The sequence below is a fragment of the Anolis sagrei genome, chromosome 4 (assembly GCF_037176765.1).
Source record: "Anolis sagrei isolate rAnoSag1 chromosome 4, rAnoSag1.mat, whole genome shotgun sequence".
In the NCBI taxonomy this organism is placed as follows: domain Eukaryota; kingdom Metazoa; phylum Chordata; class Lepidosauria; order Squamata; family Dactyloidae; genus Anolis; species Anolis sagrei.
The window spans coordinates 200,918,819-200,942,020 of record NC_090024.1 but is presented as its reverse complement, the minus strand read 5'-3'; the positions used below and the strand labels follow the sequence as shown (position 1 = coordinate 200,942,020).

Below are 23,202 nucleotides of genomic sequence, written 5' to 3'. Positions count from 1 at the left end.
ATTTAGGATGCATCAACATTGATACAGTTTGACACCACTTTGCCATAGTTTAATGCTACGGAATCTTGTGAGTTGTATATGTTTTACCTTGAGCTTTCTCTACCAAAGAGTACAGACAACATGGCCCACTAACCAACAGTTGCCTATACCTGCTTTAGACATAAGGTTTGAGCATAAGCCAAATATTACAATATTGGCAAGCCATAGAGTGCAGTGTCTGAGTGCCTCTTTCACACCAGTGGGAATATCATCACTGACGAAAGATACAATTGAGTTTACAATATAGTCAAGAACCAGTAGACTTCCCACACTACACAGTTATTGAACTATGATTGTACTTTAACTGCTATGGCCGCACCTTACAGAATTAGGGAATGTGTTTTTTGGTGAGGCAGCAGAGCTATCCCCTCACAGATTTTAAACACTCTATACCTGGCTGTTGCCAGGATTCCATAGGATATTGCCATGGCCATTAACATGGAATCATGTGGCACTCTAATTGTGTAACATGAATAGGACATTGGTTCTTTTGAGGCAGAACTGTGCTCTTATGGAGTCATCTTTCAGAAGAGGACTCTATTGGTCTATAACTGTTTCTTTAAAATAGTCTAGGAAATTGTCCTTGATGAAAGTTAGACAGATATGGCTGATATTTTGTGCATTTGTGCCTTCTAACTTCAATGTTTATGTATGGTTGTCCAATACTTTCCATAAGGTTTTCTTAGGCAAGGAATACTCAGAGGTGTTTTCTCACTTCTTTCCTCCAATATAGTTACAGAAAATGGTATTTGAGAGACAGTTTAAGCACTGGACTACAGCTCTAGAACCAGGATTTGAATAGCCGTTTGGTCATTATACACTTGAGTAACAGAGAAAGGCAATGGCAAACTTCTTCTGAACAAATCTTGCCACCAAAACCCAGTAAGAGGTTTGCCTTAGGGTTGCTTTAATTCAGAAATGACTTAAAGGCACATTACAACAGGAACAACAACAATATTGGGTGTCTCCCATCCAAGTACAAACCAGGGTTTGCCCTGTTTGGCTTCCAAGATCAGAAAAGATCAGGTGCCTCAGGAACGAAAAACCTGGATGTTCCATTGTGCCTTTGATTACGCAGTTCACCAGAAAACTATCCTGTCCCTACTTTAAGCTCTTCATTTTATTTTGGCTCTCTTATGGGCTACCTCGACACTTTTGGAAATAATTTCCCAGCCCTTGTTTCTTTTGATCTTGGCACTTTCCATGGGCTCCTGTCAGGAATAAATGTACTTATTGAGCCTGGACCCATTCCCTTTATGTTATTGTTTTGATTGTGTTTGTTTTATATTTTATTTGATTGTTGTGTGTGTGGGTGTTTTTCTGTTTTTATCTGTAATTTTTGGGCCTGTCCCTTGTAAGCTGCCCCAAGTCCTCAAGGGGAGATGGTTGTGGGGTATAAAAATAAAGTTATTATTTATTTATTTATTTATTTACTGCATTTCTATACCACTCTTTCTCACCTCCCCCATCTCTCAATGGATTGTCACTTTGTCATGTTGAGGGGCTTGCATGCTCTAATAAATCTGCAAGTGTAACCACTGGAGACATGCAAACCAGGGGGGGGGGGGGGTCCAGACTGAGCACAGTCTGAAGACCAATATGATGGATATACCAGAAGATAACATGGTACATGTTACAATGGCTGTAAAGGCAGAAGAAGGCTGCAATAGATTGAGAAGCTACTGTTGTAATGTTATTCATGCCACTGGTTGGGACCCTCACACTGTGAAGATTGTGTGTTGATTGGCTGTGCACCAACCTCCACACATTAAAAAAACCTCATGCACAGATGTCTTCCAAAAACTTGGAAGACCATCATACTTGGACAATGAGAGATTGCCTAAGAAGAAGAAGTCTTTCACCCCGAGGGGACGCAGAATGGTGTACAACCTGGCAAAAATTCAATGCCGCCGATAAACATACAAAAGCAATATATAACATTAACTAAAAACAATGACATATACCAGTAAATATGAATTTAAAAATTAAAACACTATACATAAAAACATTATAATATAAAACATAAGGCATATTGACATTGCACCAGTCCCATTGTTATCATTTAGTGGCTTCATTTATGTCTGCAATACTATCACTCACCAAATGCCTGCTTGCACAACCAAGTTTTAAGTTTTTTCCTGAACACCAGGAGGGAGCAGGCTGATCTAATATCACTGGAGAGGAAGTTCCACAGCTGAGAGGCCACCACCAAGAAGACCCTGTCTCTTGTCCTCAACAATCTCACCTGCAAAGGTGGCAGGATTGAGAGCAGTACTCTCTAGGCTTTTCAGGACCTATTTTATATTCAGGCTTTTCAGGCCCTAGTTTATATTTACTGATAGCAAATATGTTTCTGTCCAAAAATCATCCAATTGTTTCCTTTTTCTCTCGAGCTCAAAATTAGCATGGGAAGAGAAAGGGAAACTATGGGTGGAATTTTTCATTTGCTTTCCAGTGAATAATAAAGTAGCACAAACTTAATAAATTTAACTACCAGGTCAGAATTAACAGAGTTAAATTTATTTCCTGTTTCAACATACCATAATTTTACATGTTTTAGTGGCAATATAATGTCATTTCCCCACTAACTTTCCTATCTCTATATGTGGGGGTTGCTACTGGGCTTCCCTAGATATCTCAGGGAGCTAAAAAAGGAAATTGGAGCAAGACTATGTCATTAGTAAAGGCAGCATTTGTGTGGCAGTACCATTTCCTTAACTCAATCTCCTTCCAATGCTGTTTTTAGCTTTGTCAGAAAAAAAATATCTCAGTAAGGTCATCAGAGAAACGACACCTTTTCCATGCTAGAAATATTCGTTCTGCTGTGAAATATTACATCAGGAAGCAACATCATTCCTAGGCACGAGATGGCAGCATACAGCAAGAGTAGAAATAAAGTTCCCAGCAGTTTTAAGCACTAGACTTGCCTGATTATGCCATTTATTTTTTATTTATTTTTTGGAACAATGGCAGAATGGGGCCAACAATATTGTACACATTGGAACAGTCTCTTCCACAATGAGGCAACTAGATCATTTTGCATATTAGAGAACCAAAGGAAGACCACTAACAAGGGGAACAGCAACACAGAGTCAAGTTTGCACAATGAGACCTGTTAGGGATGACTTTAGCATCCACCAAATTAGCTCTGTAAAAGCAAAATCTACAAAAAAAGTCTGATCAGGTCTTTCCGGACACTTAGTTCTAAGCAGTAGTAATACCTAATCCAGGACTTTCTCCCCACTTTTTCAACCTTGAAGCATCCTTTCACAAAGGTCTTACAGTCCTTTTACACTACAGAATTATAGAAGTGTAATCCCTTTGAACTGTAATGGCAATATCCTATGGCAATGGTTCTCAACCTGTGGGTTCCAAGGTGTTTTGGCCTACAACACCCAGAAATCCCAGCCAGTTTACCCACAGGTTAAGAACCACTGTCCTATGGAATCCTAGGATGTGTAGCTAAGAATTCTAAATACACCCCTTACAAAGCAAATCCTGGGATTCTGAAGAGTAGAAACAGCTAAATTGGAATCAAAGTGCTGTAGCTGTTTAATGTGAAATTTATTCTCCACACAGACTTCTTTGAAAGTACCCTGAAAAGAGATGAGTATAAACTGGGCATTGGCAAACTTCAGCTGTTAGGAATTGTGGGAGTTGAAATCCAAAAGACCTGAAAGGCCAAAGTTTGTCCATGTCTGGTATAAACTGAGAACAGAATCCTGGAAGCTCATTTTCAGGAACTTCTAGGCTTGCATGAACTGACAAAAAACAAAAAACAAATTAGAAACCCTGTCTGAATATTGAAAAACAGGTATTTACTATTTAGATGTTAAATGAGAGAAACTAAAATTGAACCAACATAGTATACTTGAGCACTGAATGATTACTCTCGAGACCAGGGTTCCAATCCACACTCAACCATAGGATGACCTTGGGCAAATCACTCTCTCTCAACCTCTTAGGAAGGCAAAGGCAAACCCATTCTATTGACAGCTAAAATTAAGCAAAACAGTTATATTTTAACTTCTGTATGATGTGATTTTAAATTTTTTTAGCTGTTTCTGTTTTAACTTTTATAAGATGCTTTGAATATTGGACCAAGAAGTAGCAGGATATAAATATGAATCGATTCCAGATATATGAAAAAGACTAAAAAGTCCCAGATTCTGTTCTTGTTCTTTCCAATTTTATAACTGAGATTCATACTTACTTTTGTTTATCCCAGAATATTGTCTGTCAGAGGCTTTTCTATTGCCAACACCAGATCTTTGTTGCTGTTTGTAACCCAGTATAAAATCAGAAAGAACAGGAACAAAACTTGGGAACTATTAAATCAGTCTGGTCCTGAAGTCACCATCCGGTTTCTATAAGGATCAAGCAAGATAATGCCAAGTATGTCAAGAAGGCCCATCAAGTATTTTTCTTTTGGAATCTGTATTCTGTAATGCAAAGCAATCAAGATGCAATGCTCTAGCTTTAAGTGGGTGCCTCACCACACTTCACACCTTCGAAATTGTACAGCAGATATTTCTGCAGCGCTTCGTGTTGTCATGGAAACCCAGTCCTCTGCACAGGTACGAGGCAGAATGATGCTAAAGCATCGTTTGACAAAATGCTGTGGGGAGAAATGTCCAGTCACTAGCAATCTTGATCCCACTGCTAGAAGACTTCCGGGGAAATCAAGGTTTAAAAATAGAAGAGCAAATGTGTAATCAAATGTGTGAGTCAGACAGAGAAAAAGAAAAAGCAACAGATGTCACACAGATTTCACTTCCTAGAGTCTAGGTGGGCAAGATCAGCTTCTGCAGAGATTGAGAGGGCAATCAAGCTGGGACTCACATATGAAGACCTTTCACATGAAAAAACAGACATTAACACTGTGGGCTGTGGCATAGCTAGTTAATAGCCAGTTGCATTAAATCACTACTGACCGAGAAGTCATGAGTTCGAAGCCAGCCTTGGTCCAAGTGAGCTCCCGACCATTAATAGTCTAGCTTGCTGTTGGACCTATGCAGCCTGAAAGATAGTTGCATCTGTCAAGTAGGAAATTTAGGTACTGCTTTATGTAGGAAGGCTAATTTAACTTATTTATGACACCCTAAAACCTTCCAGCAGTGTGCATAAGAATGAGGAAGTACTCAATCAAGGACTTGGCGTCACAAGTGGACGATGAAGTGGCAACTCACCCTGTGGCTGGAATCAAGCATACCCTCATGAAGCTGGAAAGCTGGAATGTTAATGTGCATTGTAATCCGCCCTGAGTCCCCTGCGGGATGAAGGCAGAATATAAATACTACAAATAAATAAATAAATAAATAAATTTTATTGCCAACTTGTTTCTTCAAAATGTTATTAACCTGAACTCTATCGATCTCATCTTTCCCAGTCAGTGTGATCATTGGCCAATTGGATGGACAGTAAAAAGTGCTTATAATACAACTAAAACTCAGCAGAGGACCTTTCACATTATGTTATCTACAGATTCAATACTTACGGTTTCATTCACTCATACTTCAAAATATGCCCCTCCCCCAGGGACGGCTCGTCCATTACGCGAAGTAAGCGGTCGCAGAACACTTTTTTTGCCAGGGGCGCAGAGGCGCCTCTGTAAATGCCCCTCGACCGCCACTTGAGAAGCGCCCCCTCAGCTCACAACAGCCCTAGCAGTCCAGGGGGAGCCTTGGCTTTCTTGCCTCGCTGCCAGGCAATCCTCTTCCCAACGGGGCCGGGACCTTGAGCCTCGCCTCGCCCCTCTCGTTCCTGCTCCACCTGGCCACCGGGTGTGTGAGCAGAGCCAGCGCTCAATCGTTCTCCACGTTCGATCCCTTCCCCATGACCGGCTCCCTTTCCCGATCCCCCAGCGCTCCACCCGCCTCCACTCCTCTCCCCAATCCGCGGGTGGGCCAAGAGGCGGAGCCACCGCGCCTGGCCCGCTTCGGATCCGGAGGCGTGTCTGAAGACCCCAGCGTGCGCACTAAAAGTTGCCTCTTCTCCTGACTTTCTCTTCAGCCATTGGGACCAAGAGAGAGAGAGAGAGAGAGAGCCCCTCCCTCCGCTCCCTCCTTTGTTTTTGCGCCTACCTTCAGGAAAGGTGGGCATCTCCACCAATCTCTCTCTCTCTCTCTCTCTTGGTCCCAATGGCTGAGGAGAAAGTCAGGAGAAGAGGTGACTTTTGGTGCACACGCCGGGGTCTTCAGGCACGCCTCCGGACCCAAAGCGGGCCAGGCAAGGGAGCAAGTGCGGCAAGTGTAGTTACTGGGATGTATAGTTCACCTACAATCAAAGAGCATTCTGAACTCCACCAATGATGGAATTGAACCAAATATGGCACACAGAACTCCCACGACAAACAGAAAATATATATCAATGATTGGTTGGGGGGGGGGCGCCAAAATACTGTTTGCTTACTGTTGAAAATTACCTAGGGCCGCCTCTGCCCTCCCCACACCCCCGAAGTGTTTGTAGGCCTCTCTAGATTTTGCAGTGATATTGTATGATATGCTTCAGGCACAAGTGCAGTCAAAATATTCACAGTTTCAGGTATCCACAGGGGATCTTGCAACATATACCCCTCAGATATAAGGTTGTGCTGTACACCATACTATATTCCATTCAGGGGCAGCTCAACCCATTACGCATTTGCAGTATAGTTGATTTTGCCCAGGGGCGCTCTTGAGGTGCTCTTGGGGGAAAATAACCTTGACATATGTGAGTTGTAGTTACTGGGATGTATAGTTCACCTAAAATCAAAGAGCATTCTGAACTCCACCAATGATGGAATTGAACCAAATATGGCACACAGAACTCCCACGACGAATAGAAAATAAATATCAGTGATTGGTGGTGGGGGGGGGGGGCAAAATACTGTTTGCTTACTGTTGAAAATTACCTAGGGCCACCTCTGATTCCATTCTAAGCACCTGGACAACATTTTGTGGAATCTGGGAATTTTTAACTTAGGGAGCCAGTGAGTTCTAGTGCCTCATCAAACTACAAAACCAAGATTCAGTGAGATGCAACCATGGGAATTAAAGTGGAATCACAGCACAATAGTTACGTACTGTGAAAAGTCCCCAGATGGGAGAAGATGGAACAAATCATTAGCTTCATTTTCTCCCACTTACGTTTCCCCTGCAGACCTTCTTTCTCCCTGAGTCACACAAAAGAAAAAAGAATGAATCTCATAATTTGAGAAGAGGTGGGAAAATAGATGTGAAGTGGTATCAACAATAAAGATTCTGTTCATCCATGTAAACCTACAATGTGGGAGTATGGAAGAAGAGTGTTAATTGGTGATTTTCATTAATTTTCATTTCAATTAAAGTTTATTTCTGTTAAAATATCAAAAGTGGTCCATGAAGGTAAAATTAACAGCTGAATTGCCAAGTGTAGATGTTCAGTCTAAAGATACATACAAAAAGTATGTTCTGTAAACAGAATCAAGAAGAGATGTGTTGGAATTATATATTACAAATTGTCAAAGCATCTAATTGCATTACTTTGTGTCTAGTTCCACTGAAACTCTTGTTTGTTGGAGCTAGGTGTGAATGTTTCAATTGGCCGCCTTGATTAGCATTTGATGGCCCACCCTGGACTTTCCACTGAGATATAAATCCAATTTTCTTAGTTTCCAACAGACCTCACAACCTCTGAGGATGCCTGCCATAGATGCAGGTGAAATATCAGGAAGGAATTCTTCTAGAACATGGCCATACAGCCCAAAAAACCTACAACAACCCATTGATTCCAGCCATGAAAGCCTTCGACAATAGGTTTTAACACCATCTTCCTCCAAGACTGAGAGTGTGTGACTGGGCCATACAGGGACCTGAACCTTAGTCCCACATTTTCAAGTCCAGCATTCAAACCACTACACCACACTGGCTCTACAAGCCATAGTATATTTCATTTGAACAGCAATCTATTGCCATGACATCTATATTTGCATATGCACATTTACTTGTAAATGGAAAAAAACAGACGAAAATATGCTGAAAGCACAGCTTGTTATTTTTGAAAAGAGCACACCTGCATTACATTAGTCACTACTTCTTAAAAAGGAAAGTGTTGCCTGTTACTCATTAATTTAAAACAATAACATATATTAGTAATGTATTACTAACCCAACGCCTACTACCATTTTTGTAATCATTAAGAAATATAGACGTGGATAAAAGCTTCGCAAGACGGCCCCTTAAAATATTTACAGACAAACAGAAGTAAAACTGTTGGCAATGGTTGCAATGCTTTGACAAAATAATGCTGCCATCTCTAGAACAAAACATGACAGGTATCATAGCTATTTCTTGTAGAGTACTTCCAAGTTCTGGCTAAGAGAGAATATAAAACAAAACCCAGAAGTTATCTCTTCTCCCACTTTCAAATACTTTCAAAATGAAAGTTCTTCAGATATGTTGCATCCTGATCTAGAAGAGCTCACCTTAGTTGCATCACCATTTTGTTTCAATTTCAAGGTAAGAAATAGAAGGAAAACAGTAAGAAACATAGATTACCAAAGGAAGTTGGTTAGCATGTGATACATGCTGGTTTGTTTTTAAAAATGCACTGAGGCAATAAACATGAAATGAACAGATACAGGATGGGTGACACCTAGCTAAAAAACAGTACATGTGAAAGGGATCTGGGAGTCCTAGTAGACCACAAGCTGAACATGAATCAACAGTGTGAAGCAGCAGCTTAAAAATCCAATGCAATTCTATTTATTTTATTAATTTATTGACTTTGCTTTATATTTTGCCCTCTCTCCCTCATTGAGCAACTCAGAGCAGCTAACATATGGCAACAATTCGATGCCATTCCAAATAAACTATATCACATTCAAAAAACATACAAACACATATAAAAACTATGCAGCTAATCTAAATACAATAATATGAGATAAGACATTATTAAAACCATCAATTATTAAAATAAAAACTGTCTCTGTCTCATTGCTATATTACACAGCCAGTTTGACCGTTGTCTTCCTCAAAGGCTTCCGTCCAAAGAAAGGTTTTTATTTGTTTTCTAAAGGAAACAGGGAGGGAGCCATTCTGATATCCTCCAAGAGGGAGTTCCAGAACTGAGGAGCCACTGTCAAGAAGGCCCTCTCTCTCATTCTCACCAACTGCACCTGAGATAGGGGTGGGACCGAGAGTAGGGCCTCTCTAGCCCAATATAGGGCTCGGGCATATTGAGAGATGAGGTTGGATAGGTAGGTTGGCCCTGAATTGTTCACGGCCAAAACACCTGGGGACCCACAGGTTGAGAACCACTGGTTGAGATCAAAGGAAGTAATGGTCCTTTATTTTGCTTTGGTAAGACCTCACCTGGAATACTGTGTGCTATTCTGGGAAGGATATTGACAAGCTAGAACGTGTCCAGAGAAGGAAAATCAAAATGATCAAAGCATTGAGGTTTAAGCCCTATGAAGAGAGGCTTAGGAAGCGGGATATGTTTAACTTGGAGAAGAGAAGGCTGAGAAGAAACATGATAGCCATGTATAAATATTTGAAAGAATGGTACTTTGAGGAGTGGGCAAGCTTGTTTTCTGATGCTTCTGAGAACACAGAGCAATGGATTCAAAATTCAGGGAAAAAAGCTTCCACCTTAAAATTAGAAAGAATCTTCTGATGGTAAGAGCTGTCTGGCAGTGGAATATGCTGCCTTGGAGGGTGGTGGAGTCTCCTCCTCTAGAGGGTTTTAAGCAGAGGCTGGATGGCCATCCTTCAGGGGTGCTTTGATTATGTGTTTCTAAAGTGACACAATAATAATAATAATATGGCAGGGAGTTGTACTGGATGGCCCTTATAGTCTCTTTCAACTATATCATTTTATGAAATATTTCTTAATATTCTTTGAATTGCAATAAGAGAACAGAATGGCTGAAGCACGCAAGTTGGCCATCCCTAGGCTTCTACAACACACCTTTCATTGCTGTTGTTGTGCCTTCAAGTAATTTCTGACTTACTGCAACTCTACAGGGACTTATAGTGGTGGTTTCTTGGAAGGACTGGTTCAAAGGGCCACTACCTTCCTCAAAGGCTGAGAGTGTGTGACTCAATACATCACACTGCCTCTCTGTCCTGAGAGCTAATTCCCACTGTCTTTGATGGGGCTTACTCCCTAGTATGGGCATTTCCCTCCGGAGTTCAGCCTACTTTGCTGAGAAGTAGATCCACTTATTTTAGTGGGACTCAGTCCCTGGAAAGCAGATGTGGGGTTGCCTGCTAAACTTTCAATAGCACTATATGCATTTTGATGAATTATTTATCATCTCCGTGGTTGAATGACTAACAATTCTACTGCAATTACTCTGATGGTCAGCATACGGCAAAGACAGTCAAGTAATTATAATTATCATAGCTGCTACTATAAATCACAACTGAGAGTATGATGAATGGACTTCAACAGTAATACAACTGTAATAAGAACTGGCCCTCAGGGCACAGTATCTTTTTGTTTCCACAGCTGTCACTGAACAATGTTTGCACATGTTGTCTGCCTCTATGGAAGGTTCACCAGCAAGATCCCCGTTTAACAAATAGTCTTTCCCTGTTTCAGTCGTATCTTGTTGGTGCGGAATGATGAATCTGACAGACAATCTCAGCTTTCTGTTTTAAAGCACATTTCTAGTTCTTATGGTTGAATAATCATTCTGAAAAAAATGCAAAAATTGGCTTTTGCAAAGGCTTTGTAGCACAGAAAGGCTGTCTCTTTCTTACCCATCCTCACCAGCTGTTGTTGATGATGACGAGAGCTTTCAAGTAAATTATGACTTATGGTGACCCTAAAGAAATCTTTGTAGCCCCCAATACCCTAAAGGCACCAGATACCATCTGATATTGGACGCAAAGCAGGGTCAGCCTTGCTTAGTACTTGAATGGGAAACTGGCAATGAATACCAGAGGAAGGAGTCCCCCTAGGGGTGAGAAAAGCGGTATATAAATAAACAAACAAACAAACAAACAAACAAATAAATAAATAAGGAACTGGCAAACCACCTCTAAGAAAACCTTAGAAAATTCATAGGGTTGCACTAAATCGTCAAGTGATTTGAAAATACATGTGCTGTTGGGGGCATTTCTTGGCAATATTTATTCAGTGGAGTTTTACCAATGCCTTTTTTCTGTGTGAGAAAATGTGACTGGTCCAAGGTCACCCAGTAGGTTTCCGTCACTGACTGGACATTCAAATCCTGGTCTCCTGGAGTCTCAGCCAACACTCAGACCACTATAACACATTGGACCATGCCCTCACTGTATCCTCTCCATCAAATGTCAACACCACACCATTTTGTGTGTGTGTGTGCATGTGTCAGAAGCTGATTGAGAAACTATAAGTCACTTCTGGTATGAGAGAATTGGCTGTCTGCAAGGACATTGCCCAGATGTTTTACCATCCTGTGGGAAGCTACTCTCATGTCCCTGCATGGGAAGCTGAAGCTGACAGATGGGAGTTCACCCCGTCTCGTGGATTCGAACCGCCAATCTTCAGATTAGCAGTTCAGCCGGTTTAACCCATTGTGTCACTATGGCTTCTTCACCACAACATTAAAATTCTACTTTCAATTATGTCAAAACATCAAATTCTTTGGCAATTTTTATCAGCAAAAGAATGCAGAATATGTACTCATTTACTAATTTTTGAAAGTATTTTGAGAATGTAGATCTTTCTTCTGGTGCAAATGTTTTACATTTAAGTAGTGAATAGTGAACCTGGAGCATCTTCTGTAAGTGGTTTCTTGGATTCAAATTCTCCCAAATGTCATTTCTAGAATGTATGAAATTACTTTTTCTTGACTACAGTGGGTCTGTTATCTGCTAGGGTTTGGTTCCAGGACCAGCATGCCCATCCATTAAATACAATGACATAATAAAATTATGTATTTTATATAAATGAGTAAAATCAAATTTGCTTTTTGGATTTGTTTTTTTAAAAAATATTTTCAAGCTGTTAATGGCTAAATCCATGAATGTAGAATCTATGGATATGGAGAACAGGCTGTACAACTATCAGAAGCTCCCAGCCAGCATACATTTCTGGCAGCTATAATTCACAAAACTTTACCATATCCTGTGATTTCTTCATATAGGCATCAAAGGCATTCCATATTCCTTTAAAAATATCGATGCTTGTTTTGCAAAAACATTTAAATAGAGTATAAGATTAAGGCCTTACATACCCTGGAAGCTAACTCTCGGGGTACTGGAAATATGGATTAGAATGTCTTTGTGGTTCACTGTTTCTCTTTCTCTTAATTTATTTGGCAAGGAACATTGACAGATATATCTTCCAGTCAGAACACCCTTGTCTGCCTCTTTCATCAGCCATCTGCATTTTCAATGGGACATCTCTCCTGAATATAAAACAAGCCACCAGCCTTCTCTCATTACCCTGACTAGTCATCATTGCTTGGAGTCTTTGCAGGATTTTCTTGCCAAGAAAGGTGCTGCCTTAGCACATTTATTCCTGAGCAGGTACTGCAAGGGCACAAGTGATGCAAAATGCTGATGGGTCACAATTGCACTTTGGGGAAAACTTGTGGGTTGTCCATGTCAAGAAGCAGGAAAATCACATTCAAAGCACCCTCGACAGATGGCCATCCAGCCTGTTTTAATGGCTCCAAAGAAGGCTCCTCCACTATACTTCAGGGCAAAGGCTTCCACTGCTGAACAGCTCTCACAGTTAGGAAGTTCTTCATAATCTTCTGGTGGAATCTCCTTTCCTGTAGTTTGAAGCCATTGTTCCGTGTCCTAGTCACTATACTCCTGCAGGCCAAAATCTTATTGGTTTTTTAGCTGCCGCATGACATTGTTGGCTCATGTTTAACTTGTTGTCTACGAGGACTCCAATATCTTTTTCATGCATACTGCTGTCAAGCTAGGTGTCCCCCATTCTGTATCTTTGCATTTCATTTTTTCTTCCTAAGTGGAGTATCTTGTAGCTGTTGAATTTCACTTTGTTAGTTTTGGCCCATCTCTCTAATCTGTTAAGATCATTTTGAATTCTGCTCCTGTCTTATGGAGTATTGGCTATTCTTCCCAAATAAGTGTTGTCTGCAAACCTGATGATCACGTCTTCTAACCCTTCATCTAAGTCATTAATAAAGATGTTGAACAATACTGGGCCCAGGACAGAAACCTGCAGCACTCCGCTCATCACTTCTTTCCAGGATGAAGAGGAAGCATTGGTGAGCATCCTCTGGATTCGTCCGCTTAAACAATTACACATCCACCTAACTGTAGTTTTGCCCAGCCCCCATTTGACTAGTTTGTTGGCCAGAAGGTCATGGGGTCATTGTTGAAGGCCTTACTGAAATTCAGATACACTACATCCATGGCATTCCCTGCATCTACCCAGCTTGTAACTCTATCAAAAAAATTGATCAGATTGTTTTTGAAAAATCCAGGTTAACTATTAGTGATGACTGCATTTGTTTCTAAGTGCTTGCAGACTTAGAAACGAATCTTTTCCAGAGTCTTGCCCTGTATTGACATGAGACTGACCGGTTGGTAATTGTTTTGGTTGTCCTTTTTTCTCTTCTTGAAGACAGGGACCACATTTGCCCTTCTCCAATCTGCTGGAACTTCTCCCGTTCTCCAAGAACTCTCAAAGTTGATTGCCAATGGTTCCGAGATGACTTCCGCTAGTTCTGTCAATACTCTTGGATGTAGTTGATCTGGCCCTGGGGACTTGAACTTGTTTAGAGTGGCCAGGTATTCCTGGATTACTTGTTTCCCTATTTAGGGCTGGATTTCCTCTAATCCTTCATCCATTCCATGTTGCTGGGGTTTGCTTAAATGGCATCCATTCAACCATCAGAGCAGTATCACCTTGAGGAATATTTCTTTCTTCTCCTTGCTTTGGCAAAAAAAAATGAAGTAATGAGCTATGCCTTATATAGCAATCTTAATGGCAACCAAGGGAAAACTCTGAAATGAATGGAGAAGGTGAACTGTCCAGTTTTCTGTGTGATCAGATGGGCATGCTCCAAGGCTCTTCTACACTCATTGCATTAACCAGTATTTTAAAAGAAAAATAAATGAGTCCATGTGCTTTTCTCCCCCTCACTCCAACACACACCCTCTCAATGTATGGGGACAATGAACAGACCTTGCTGCTGTCTGGCACCAATACAAGAGATGCATAGGCATCATTAATGTGAGCATCAGGCCTAATTGCAGTTTGAGTGCAGTAACAGGCAGTCTCATGTGAGCTCTTGTGCTTTCTTTTACAAAAAGCAATAGAAGGTGCACCTTGATTCTCCAAACCTTTGAAGTTCAGTCTTGTTACCTAACACTCCCAGAATTTCTGGCTTAAGGCAGCCCTAAAGCAAGGATTTCTGGCAGAATTTGTGCACAAAATCTCTGTTTCCTCTGCAGCTGAGAGTATTTGACTTGTCCATCACCAACTGAGTTTCTGTGATCAAGCAGGGATTCAAACCAACGGTCTCCTGACATCCTTATCGAACATTCAAACTACCACACTCCACTGGCTCACACTCATAATCTTCAGTAGTCAAACTAAATTAATATACTTTAAATAATATAAAAAAGTAAAAACAGGTTTAAAAGCACAATGTTAAAAACTCATCAAGAAAATTAACTAATCAATATGGGGGTGCAAAAACCCTTCAGCTGAAAGACCTAAGGGCATTTAAACAAGCAAACAACCTTTGCTCTGTGTTGTGAATTTTCTGGGCTGTATGGCCATGTTTCAGAAGCATTCTCTCCTAATGTTTCGCCTGCATCTGACAGACATTCTCAGAGGTTGTAAAGTCTGTTGGAAGCTAAGAAAATTTGGTTTATTTATCTGTGGAATGTCCAGGGTGGAAGAAAGTGGTAGGTGGGAATGTTGCAACTGATTAGCATTTTATGACCTAGCAGTTTTCAAGGTCTGGCTTCTTACTGCTGGGGGAAATCCTTTGTTGGGAGGTGATTAGCTGGCCCTGATGGTTTCTTGTCTGGAATTCTCCTGTTTTTGAGTGCTGTTTACTGTTATGATTTTAGAGGGTTTTTTAAATACTGGTAGCCAGATTTTGTTCATTTTCATGGTTTCTTCCTTTCTGTTGAAATTGTCCACATGCTTGTGGATTTCAGTGGCTTCTCTATGTTATTCCAACATGGTGGTTGTTAGAGTGGTACAGCATTTCTGTGTTCTCAAATAACAGGCTGTGTCCTGGTTGGTTCATCAAGTGTTTTGCTATGGCTGACTTCTTTGGTTGAAGTAGTCTGCAGTGTCTTTCATGTTCCTTGATTTGACCCCATGTTCCAGGTTTCCTACAGACCTCACAAGCTCTGAGGATGCCTGCCATAGATGCAGACGAAACATCAGGAGAGAATGCTTCTGAAACATGGCCATGCAGCCTGAAAAACTTACAGCCCAGTGATTCCAGCCATGAAAGCCTTAGACAATACACCCTTTGCTCTGTAGAGTATTTTTATTTATCATGTTAGAAGCAGCCTGAGAGTACAGTTGTAATGTATTTAAAAACACAGACAAAGTTTTAAAAACTTGGTATTCTATTAAATGTCCTTTAACCAGTAGCTGGCCGCTTGATGTACCTCTGGTGCTGCTATAAAAAGGTCCTCCACTGTGCATGTAGCAAGGCTCAGACGGCATTGTAATAGGTGGTCTGTGGTTTGCTCTTCACACACACACACACGTTGTGGACTCTACATTGTGGCTCCATTTCTTAAGGTTGGCCCTGCATCTCATGGTGCCAGAGAGCAGTCTGTTCAGCTCTGTAGAGTGAATTTACATCAAAGAGGGAAACATTCTAGGCTCCATTCGCTGGAAATTCTAGAAACTCTCTTTGGTGTCCATATCTCTGATAGTGATATGAAAGAGAATGGTCTCTGTGAAAAGATCTTAAAATCTAGACAGGTTTAAATGGTTTCAAAGAACCCAGCTCCAGTTTACAGAAGATTCAACCACACCAAAAACAGGAAGCAGGGACAGAAACTGCTGCTGGGTTCTTGAGTAATGCTATACCACAAAACAGACAATAAGAAAGACTTTCTATAACTTCCTGGCAAAGAGGTTTTTATCTCATTTGAGATAAAGGACGGATTGCTCAGTGGATGCCCAAAAACATAAACACAAAAACTCTCTTTACTCCCTGCTGAAGACCTTCAGTTATAGGCTGGAGTTACCACAAATGCTGAAGATGCAACACAAGGGAGTGAGCAAAGACTAGGGAGATCAGGGTCTGAATCCTTGTTTGACCATGGAAATCCACTGGGTGATCTTGGGCAGGTCACATTGTCTCAGCCACAGAGGGAGGCAACAGCAACCCCCTTCTGAACAAATCTATAAGTAAGGTAAATAAATAAATAAATAAGTAAATAAGGTCAGAAATGACTTGAAGGCACACAACAACTAATGATGAAGCAGATAATAGTCAACACAGAAGCTTTTAGTCTTTTTGCTGATGGAGTACATTGACAACTGATAGTCAATGGCTGATTTGGGTCTTGAAACAACGAATTCTACCAAGAAAGTGATCTAATTCGCTATGGCTGCGTAATGGACTGTAGTTCCCCACAAGAAGGGCCAAGGCAATGGATGATGGAATTCCAAGTGTTATATTTATTTATTTGCTTTATTTTTTTTATCCTGCCTTTCTTCCAATAGACATTCAATGCAGAAGCAAACACAGAAATCTGAAGTGACCCAACCCCCCTGCCAACTATGGGAATTATGCAAGTAGGTTAGTAACAGAGGAAGATTCATTCTCCCAGGCCATTCCTGTCTTTTCCCAGCTTCAAACTGTCAACCAAACTTTACAAGTATCAAAGTTATTAATTTAAACCTTTCCATATCACTTGACAGCTGTTAACATTTAGTCACGATGCCAGTAAGGGCCCAAGAGCTATCTGCCTCTTGGCAGAGGCTCAGCTTACTGCAGGTATATGACTATAAAGCAAGCAGTATGTATCATAAAATAGTTAGACAGCAGCTACAGAAATTTATATAGAAATGAATAATCAGAATGAGACCAAAAATAGTAGGTATCCATACATACATATTTGTTGGACGAACAATACAGTGAGTGAATTATGAAGGATTCGTCAATGTCTTAACTATATGATGTAGAAAGTTGCAGTGACTTTTATATACACAAAAGGAACACCAGGCATAATGGAGGAGACACTAAACATAACGGAATTTGTGAGATTGTTAAAGACTAGGACTGCAGTTTCAGAGTCCATTTAAAAAGCTGTACCAAAAGAAATTTAAAGTACACAATCTTTATAGAAAGATAGATTCTGTGCATGTGTGTTTTGCAGAGGGGGATTATTTGGATATTTATTGTGATTGGAAGCTAAACAGGTTAGTTTAGCTAACCTTCGTATCCAAGGAGATTTATTCCAGGATACCTCTGTGGATAACAAAATCCGTGGATGCTCAAGTCTTACTGTATGAAATGGCATACAATAATAATAATAATAATAGTAATAATAATAATACCAACAACAACAACAACAACAACTGGAAAAGCTGACACGATATGAGGATTTAAAAACTGAACTGCAAAGACTCTGGCACAAGCCAGTCAAGGTGGTCCCAGTGGTAATCGGCACCCTGGGTGCAGTGCCTAAAGACCTTGGCCTGCACTTAAACACAATTGCCACTGGCAAAATTACCATCTGCCAGCTGCAGAAGGCCACCTTACTGTGATCTGCATGCATTATTCGCCGATGCATCATACAGTCCTAGGCACTTGGGAATTGTCTAACGCGTGATCCACTACAACAGCCAACAAAGTGTCTGCTGTGGATTCTTCTTGTTGTGTTTCTAATAATAATAATAATAATAATAATAATAATAATAATACACTTTATTTATATTCTGCCCTTCTCCCCTAGGGGACTCGGAGCAGATTACAGCATTTACCTACACAGGCAAACATTCAATGCCTTTACAATATACAATGAGACACACAAACAAAGGCAGAGGCTTTTCCTTTCATCTCTGGCTCTGGGGAGGTGCTTTCCTCATTTTCAAGCCAAGGAGTCTGCATTGTCACTTCCTGGTTGCATGGCCTGCAAGATTGCTAGGAGCGTTTCTTTGCCTTTTTCCACCAAAGCAGTACCTATTTATCCACTTACATTTATCCACTCACAAACTGCTAGGTTGGCAGGAGCTGGAGCTGACAGATGGAAGATCACCCATTCTCACAAATTTGAACTGCTGACCTTCAGGTCAGTAGTTTAGCAGCACAAGGGTTTAACCCATTGCACCACCGTGGCTCCACTACAATGCTGTCCCTTATATAAAATCAGTGGATTCAGAGGGACAACTGTACCTGAAGGATGGACCTATATGCTGTGGACTATATTTCATAGACAGGCAAACCACCTCTCAGTACTCTTTGCCAAAAAAAAACCTCTCAGTGAAACTCATGATGTTCCCACAGGTGGGGCATGTGCCACCATGAAGGCTGCCATGCAAACATATCCATTTGCCCTTGAGGGGGCTTCAACCTCAGAATGAAAGGCTGTATGTACCCATTGGTTCCTCAACACCAGAGCTTTCCAAACATTTCATGTTGATGACACACTTTCTAGATTTTCATTAGGACACAATAATTTAGTTGGCCTGGTGGTGCAATGGGTTAAACCCTTGTGCTGCTGAACTATTCAACCCCACAACCATTGTCTTGTGGGGTTCCTCAGGGCTCTATACTGTCTCCCATGTTAACATCTACATGAAGCCGCTGGGGGAGATCATCTGGAGTTTCAGGGTACGGTGCTATCTGTACGCAGATGATGTCCAACTCTGTCACTCCTTCCCCCCTGCTACTAAGGAGGCTGAATCGGTGCTTGGCTGCTGTGACGGTCTGGATGACGGCTAACAAAATAAAACAAGACAGAGGTACTCCTGGTCAGTCGTAAGGCCAAACAGGGCATAGGGTTACAGCCTGTGCTGGATGGGGTTATACACCCCCTGACGGCACAGGTTCACAGCTTGGGTGTGATCCTGGACTCATTGTTGAACCTGGAACTCAGGTCTCGGTGGTGACCAGCCAAGCATTTGCACAATTAAAACATGTGTGCCAGCTGTGCTCATACCTTGGGAAGTCTGACAATAGTCCATGATCTGGTTACATCCCGTATAGACTACTGCAACACTGTCTATGTGGGGTTGCCTTTGAAGACTGCCTGGAAGCTCCAAATGGTCCAACGAGCGGCAGCCAGGTTGCTAATGAGAGCAGCGCTCTGGGAGCATACGACCCCTCTGTTGCGCCAGCTCCACTGGCTGCCAGTCTGCTACCGGGCACAATTCAAAGTGCTGGCTTTAGCCTATAAAGCCCTACACAGTGCCGGTCTGGCTTAGCTATCCCAACATATATCACCTTATGAACCATCTAGGACCTTAAGATCGTCTGGGGAGACCCTGCTCTTGATCCAGCCTTCCTCGCAGATACGTTTGGTTGGGATGAGAGACAGGGCCTTCTCAGTGATGGTCCCTCAGGTATGGAACACCCTTCCCAGGAATATAAGATCAGTTCCCTCCCTTCTAACATTCCGCAAAAAGGTTAAGACCTGGTTCTTCAAGCAAGCATTTACTACTGGAGCATAATTAGACAAAAACGAATATATAGAATGACCTACAATACAATTGGACAATGATTTTAGTAAGGGGACACCAAGGATTTTGTTTTTACAGGCTGCATTGTTTTTATATCACATTTTAAATGTTTTAATTGTTTTTATAATGGTTTTAACTGTATTTTTATCATTGTTAAGATATCGAATGGCTGCTGACTGTGAACTGCCTTGAGTTGCCTCTGGCTGAGAAAGGCGGTATACAAATGTGGTAAATAAATAAATAAATAAACAAACAAACCGGAGGTGAAACCCCCTCAGGCTGTTAGGAATGGTGGGAGCCAGGCCTCTAGCCAGGATTTTGATTGGGGGGGGGGGGGGGGGGGAGAGAGAGAGAGAGGCTGAGGATCTACCCTAGCAAACCTTTTGTGTCATTATCCCAATACCCCCATGCCTATGGGATATATTGAGCAAGGTGATCCGATCATGATATGAATAAACATAACCGTTTAAATAATGTACCAGTAAGGCCTTCTCGTGGACCACCCTGACAATTTCAAGGGGGGGGGGGGGGGTTGGAGCCCCTCAAGCCCCCCCCCCCCTTACATGGCTGGTGGACGCTGAAGTCCAAAACACCTGGAGGGCCCAAGTTTGCCCTTGCCTGGTGCAGACCTTACATATCTCAATCTCCAGTGATTCCTGGGCATTGTGTCATGGCAGTGCCCTCCAAGCCTGGTTGCTAACGAGAGTCTGGGGTCTCCCCTTTGGGAGAAGGAAGGCCCCCCTTGGGGGGACGTGCCCCCTTTAAGCACCCCTAGAGAGAGGGGGAGTGGCGACTCGAAGGGACCTCCGCCACGGAGCTCCTGAAGCCGAGCAGACCCCGCTTGAGGATGCCGCCAGGGGAGGAGGAGGAGGAGGAAGAAGGAGGAGGAGGAGGAGGCAGAAGCTGCTCGGCGGCGGTTCTCTAAAGCGGCAGTTCCTCCTCTTCCTCCCCGTCGCCTTCCCCCTCCTCCTCCTCTTCGCTCCGGCGGCAGCATGTTGGGCCGGGTGCGCTCGGCCATGGCGCAGCTCGTCGGGGGGCTGGGCAGCTCGGGGAGCCCCTCCAGCCAAGAGGCAGCCTCGCCCTCCCCTCCGCCGCCCGCTCCCAGTTCCAGCTCGGTTGCTGGTGCTGCTGCTTCTGCTGATTCCTCCTCCTCGTCGTCGTCCTCTTCCTCCGCCGCCGGCTCCTGCAGACGGGATCAGGCGGTTCCTCCGCGGCGAGGCAGCTTCTCGAGGCCGGGTTTCCTGCAGCTGACAGCCGAGGAGCTGCTGCAAGCGGACGACCACTCGGGGAGAGCCGTCCAGAGCCCTCGCGAGAGCCGGCGACGCCTGCCCTGGAGCACCGGCTACGCAGAGTAGGAGCCCTAAAAGGGAGGGAGAGAGGGAGGGAGGGAGAGGGGGATCTCGGTGGGGTTGATATTCCATCCCTATTCAGAGTACTTTCCCATTCCAACCCCACGAGCAGCCCTTTCCCGTTCATCTATGGCAGGCAGGAGCAAACTTCGCCTTGAACAATATCTTCAAACTACAGGAAAGGAGATTCCACCTGAACATGAGGAAGAACTTTCTAACTGTGAGAGTTGTTCAGCAGTGGAACTCTCTGCCCTGGAGTGTGGTGGAGGCTCCTTCTTTGGAGGCTTTTAAACGGAGGCTGAATGGCCATCTGTCGGGTGTGCTTTGAATCTGATTTCCCTGCTTCTGGGCAGGGGGTTGGACTGGATGGCCTATGAGGTCTCTTCCAACTCTATGATTCTATGGTTTCCTTTGCTGACTTTTCCTTTGCTGGTTTTCCTAAAAGTTGCTCTTTCCTTTTCTAAATTCCCGCTACTCTGTTTTAAATGGGACCTTCTTCCTTTAAATGGAACTGAAAGACACAGTCCTGAAAATTAGGGGGGGGGGGGGGCGGTGCTTTCGAGGAGCAGGAGGTGCACCCTTCCTGGTGCTCCTGACCAAGGAATGGTTCCCAGCTGGTTTAGTCTTCACCCACCTGTCTTGGTGTAGCTGTGCAGCAGGCATTTCTTCTGAGAGATGTGCATGTGCTCTCCTCCCTTTTTAAGCTCTCTCTTTTTGCCCATGCTGGGCCCACTAAGTGGATAAACACAACAGGCCTTTCAGAGATGCTCTTGCTTCCTTTGAGAGGCTCTGTGAGCATACATGGAGTGCACAAGAGAGGACTTTTCTAAATGTTGATGATGAGATAGATACCTAGATTATATATCACAACAATCCTAAAAATGAACAAATCCACTTTTCTTTTCACAGAGCCAGATCTGTGCAGATATGGTGTTAAATGTGGAATGGGAAAAGGAATATCGCCTTATGTGCCCCAGCCAAAATATAACCTCATGCATATACACATAGAATCAACTTGGTACATTTAGGGCGCCTCTCTTTTGCTCCAGTCTGTCTGTCCTACATAATACACAAATAGCTTCTGTGCCTTTGCAGGTGGGAGAAAAACTTGAAATCCCAAATGTATTGAGGGCGCACAAAATCCAAAGATATAAAAATAACCAACTACTTACAAAATAATCTGGCGTTTAGCCCAATGCTATGCCATGTGTGGGTGAATGAATTTCTAATTTTGTATTCTGCTAAGTTCCCTTTAAAAAAAAAACAACCAACCAAACACCTACTTGAGGGGTATACATTCTGGAGATGAGGCTTTTCCTGGCATGGGAAATAGGGAAACTGTCATCTAGCTGTTAAAGGCAGAAGTCTTTCCATAGAAAGGTGGTAATGCAGCATGCTTCATTTCACTGGGACTGTTTTTATTTTTCAAAATCAATGTTTTGCTCTTCAGCTATCTTGTTTCATATTCTAAAACACAGTAATGAAATTAAACAGAGCTGCTACTGTTTTACAGTTTTAACCCATTTGTATTTCTCCTTTCATTACAATAATAATAGTTTTGGTTTCCAGTAAATTGAAGGTTCCACTTTTCTTCAGGTGGTCTCATGACTTGCTGTGACCTTAGCTTGCTTTTGTTGGATAAGAAAGGGCCTCTTGTAAGAAGGCTGCTAAGGCTCAGCTCTCAGATAATATACAGGTTCTAAATATAATTATTTGGACATGGAAGTGGTTTTGTTGGTTTGGTTCATTTTCTTTGGTGACATTTATTTGAGTAGGGGACACCTTGCCCATTGAGAAGTACTGTTACAAATGTGTAGAGTACTTATGTGCAGTCCAACTTAGTGAATGTTTATGAATGGAAACTGAGTGTCATTGAGTTTAATGGGGAAACTAAATTTTAATTTGGAAATCAGTGTCATCCACTTGTCCCATGTATTTATTTATTTATTTATTTGATGCATTTGTTAACCGCCATTCTCAGCCCTTTAGGGCGACTCATGGCGGTGTACAACACATATAAAAAGGCAATTTACAAAAAGGCAATTACAACAACATATTAACAATACCACAATTACAAAGTTACACTAAATAATCCGCTTCGTCTCATAGTAGAATCATAACCAATCTCATATTCCTTGTTCCATTCCAGTCATCTTTACCACATTGTTATAGCACTTAATTAAATGCCTTCTCGAACAGCCATGTCTTAAGG

The 23,202-nt window shown here is 42.2% G+C and overlaps 1 protein-coding gene across 1 annotated transcript in view; it reads left to right on the top strand.

Moving 5' to 3' along the window:
- The first annotated feature begins 20,423 nt into the window (after positions 1-20,423).
- Positions 20,424-23,202, top strand: part of PPM1J (protein phosphatase, Mg2+/Mn2+ dependent 1J) — a 43,192-nt gene continuing 40,413 nt past the window's right edge. Inside the window, exon 1 of the mRNA XM_060772685.2 lies at positions 20,424-20,992. Coding sequence (XP_060628668.2) covers positions 20,634-20,992 — 359 coding nt within the window. The 5' untranslated portion in view covers positions 20,424-20,633. The remainder of the gene's footprint in view (positions 20,993-23,202) is intronic.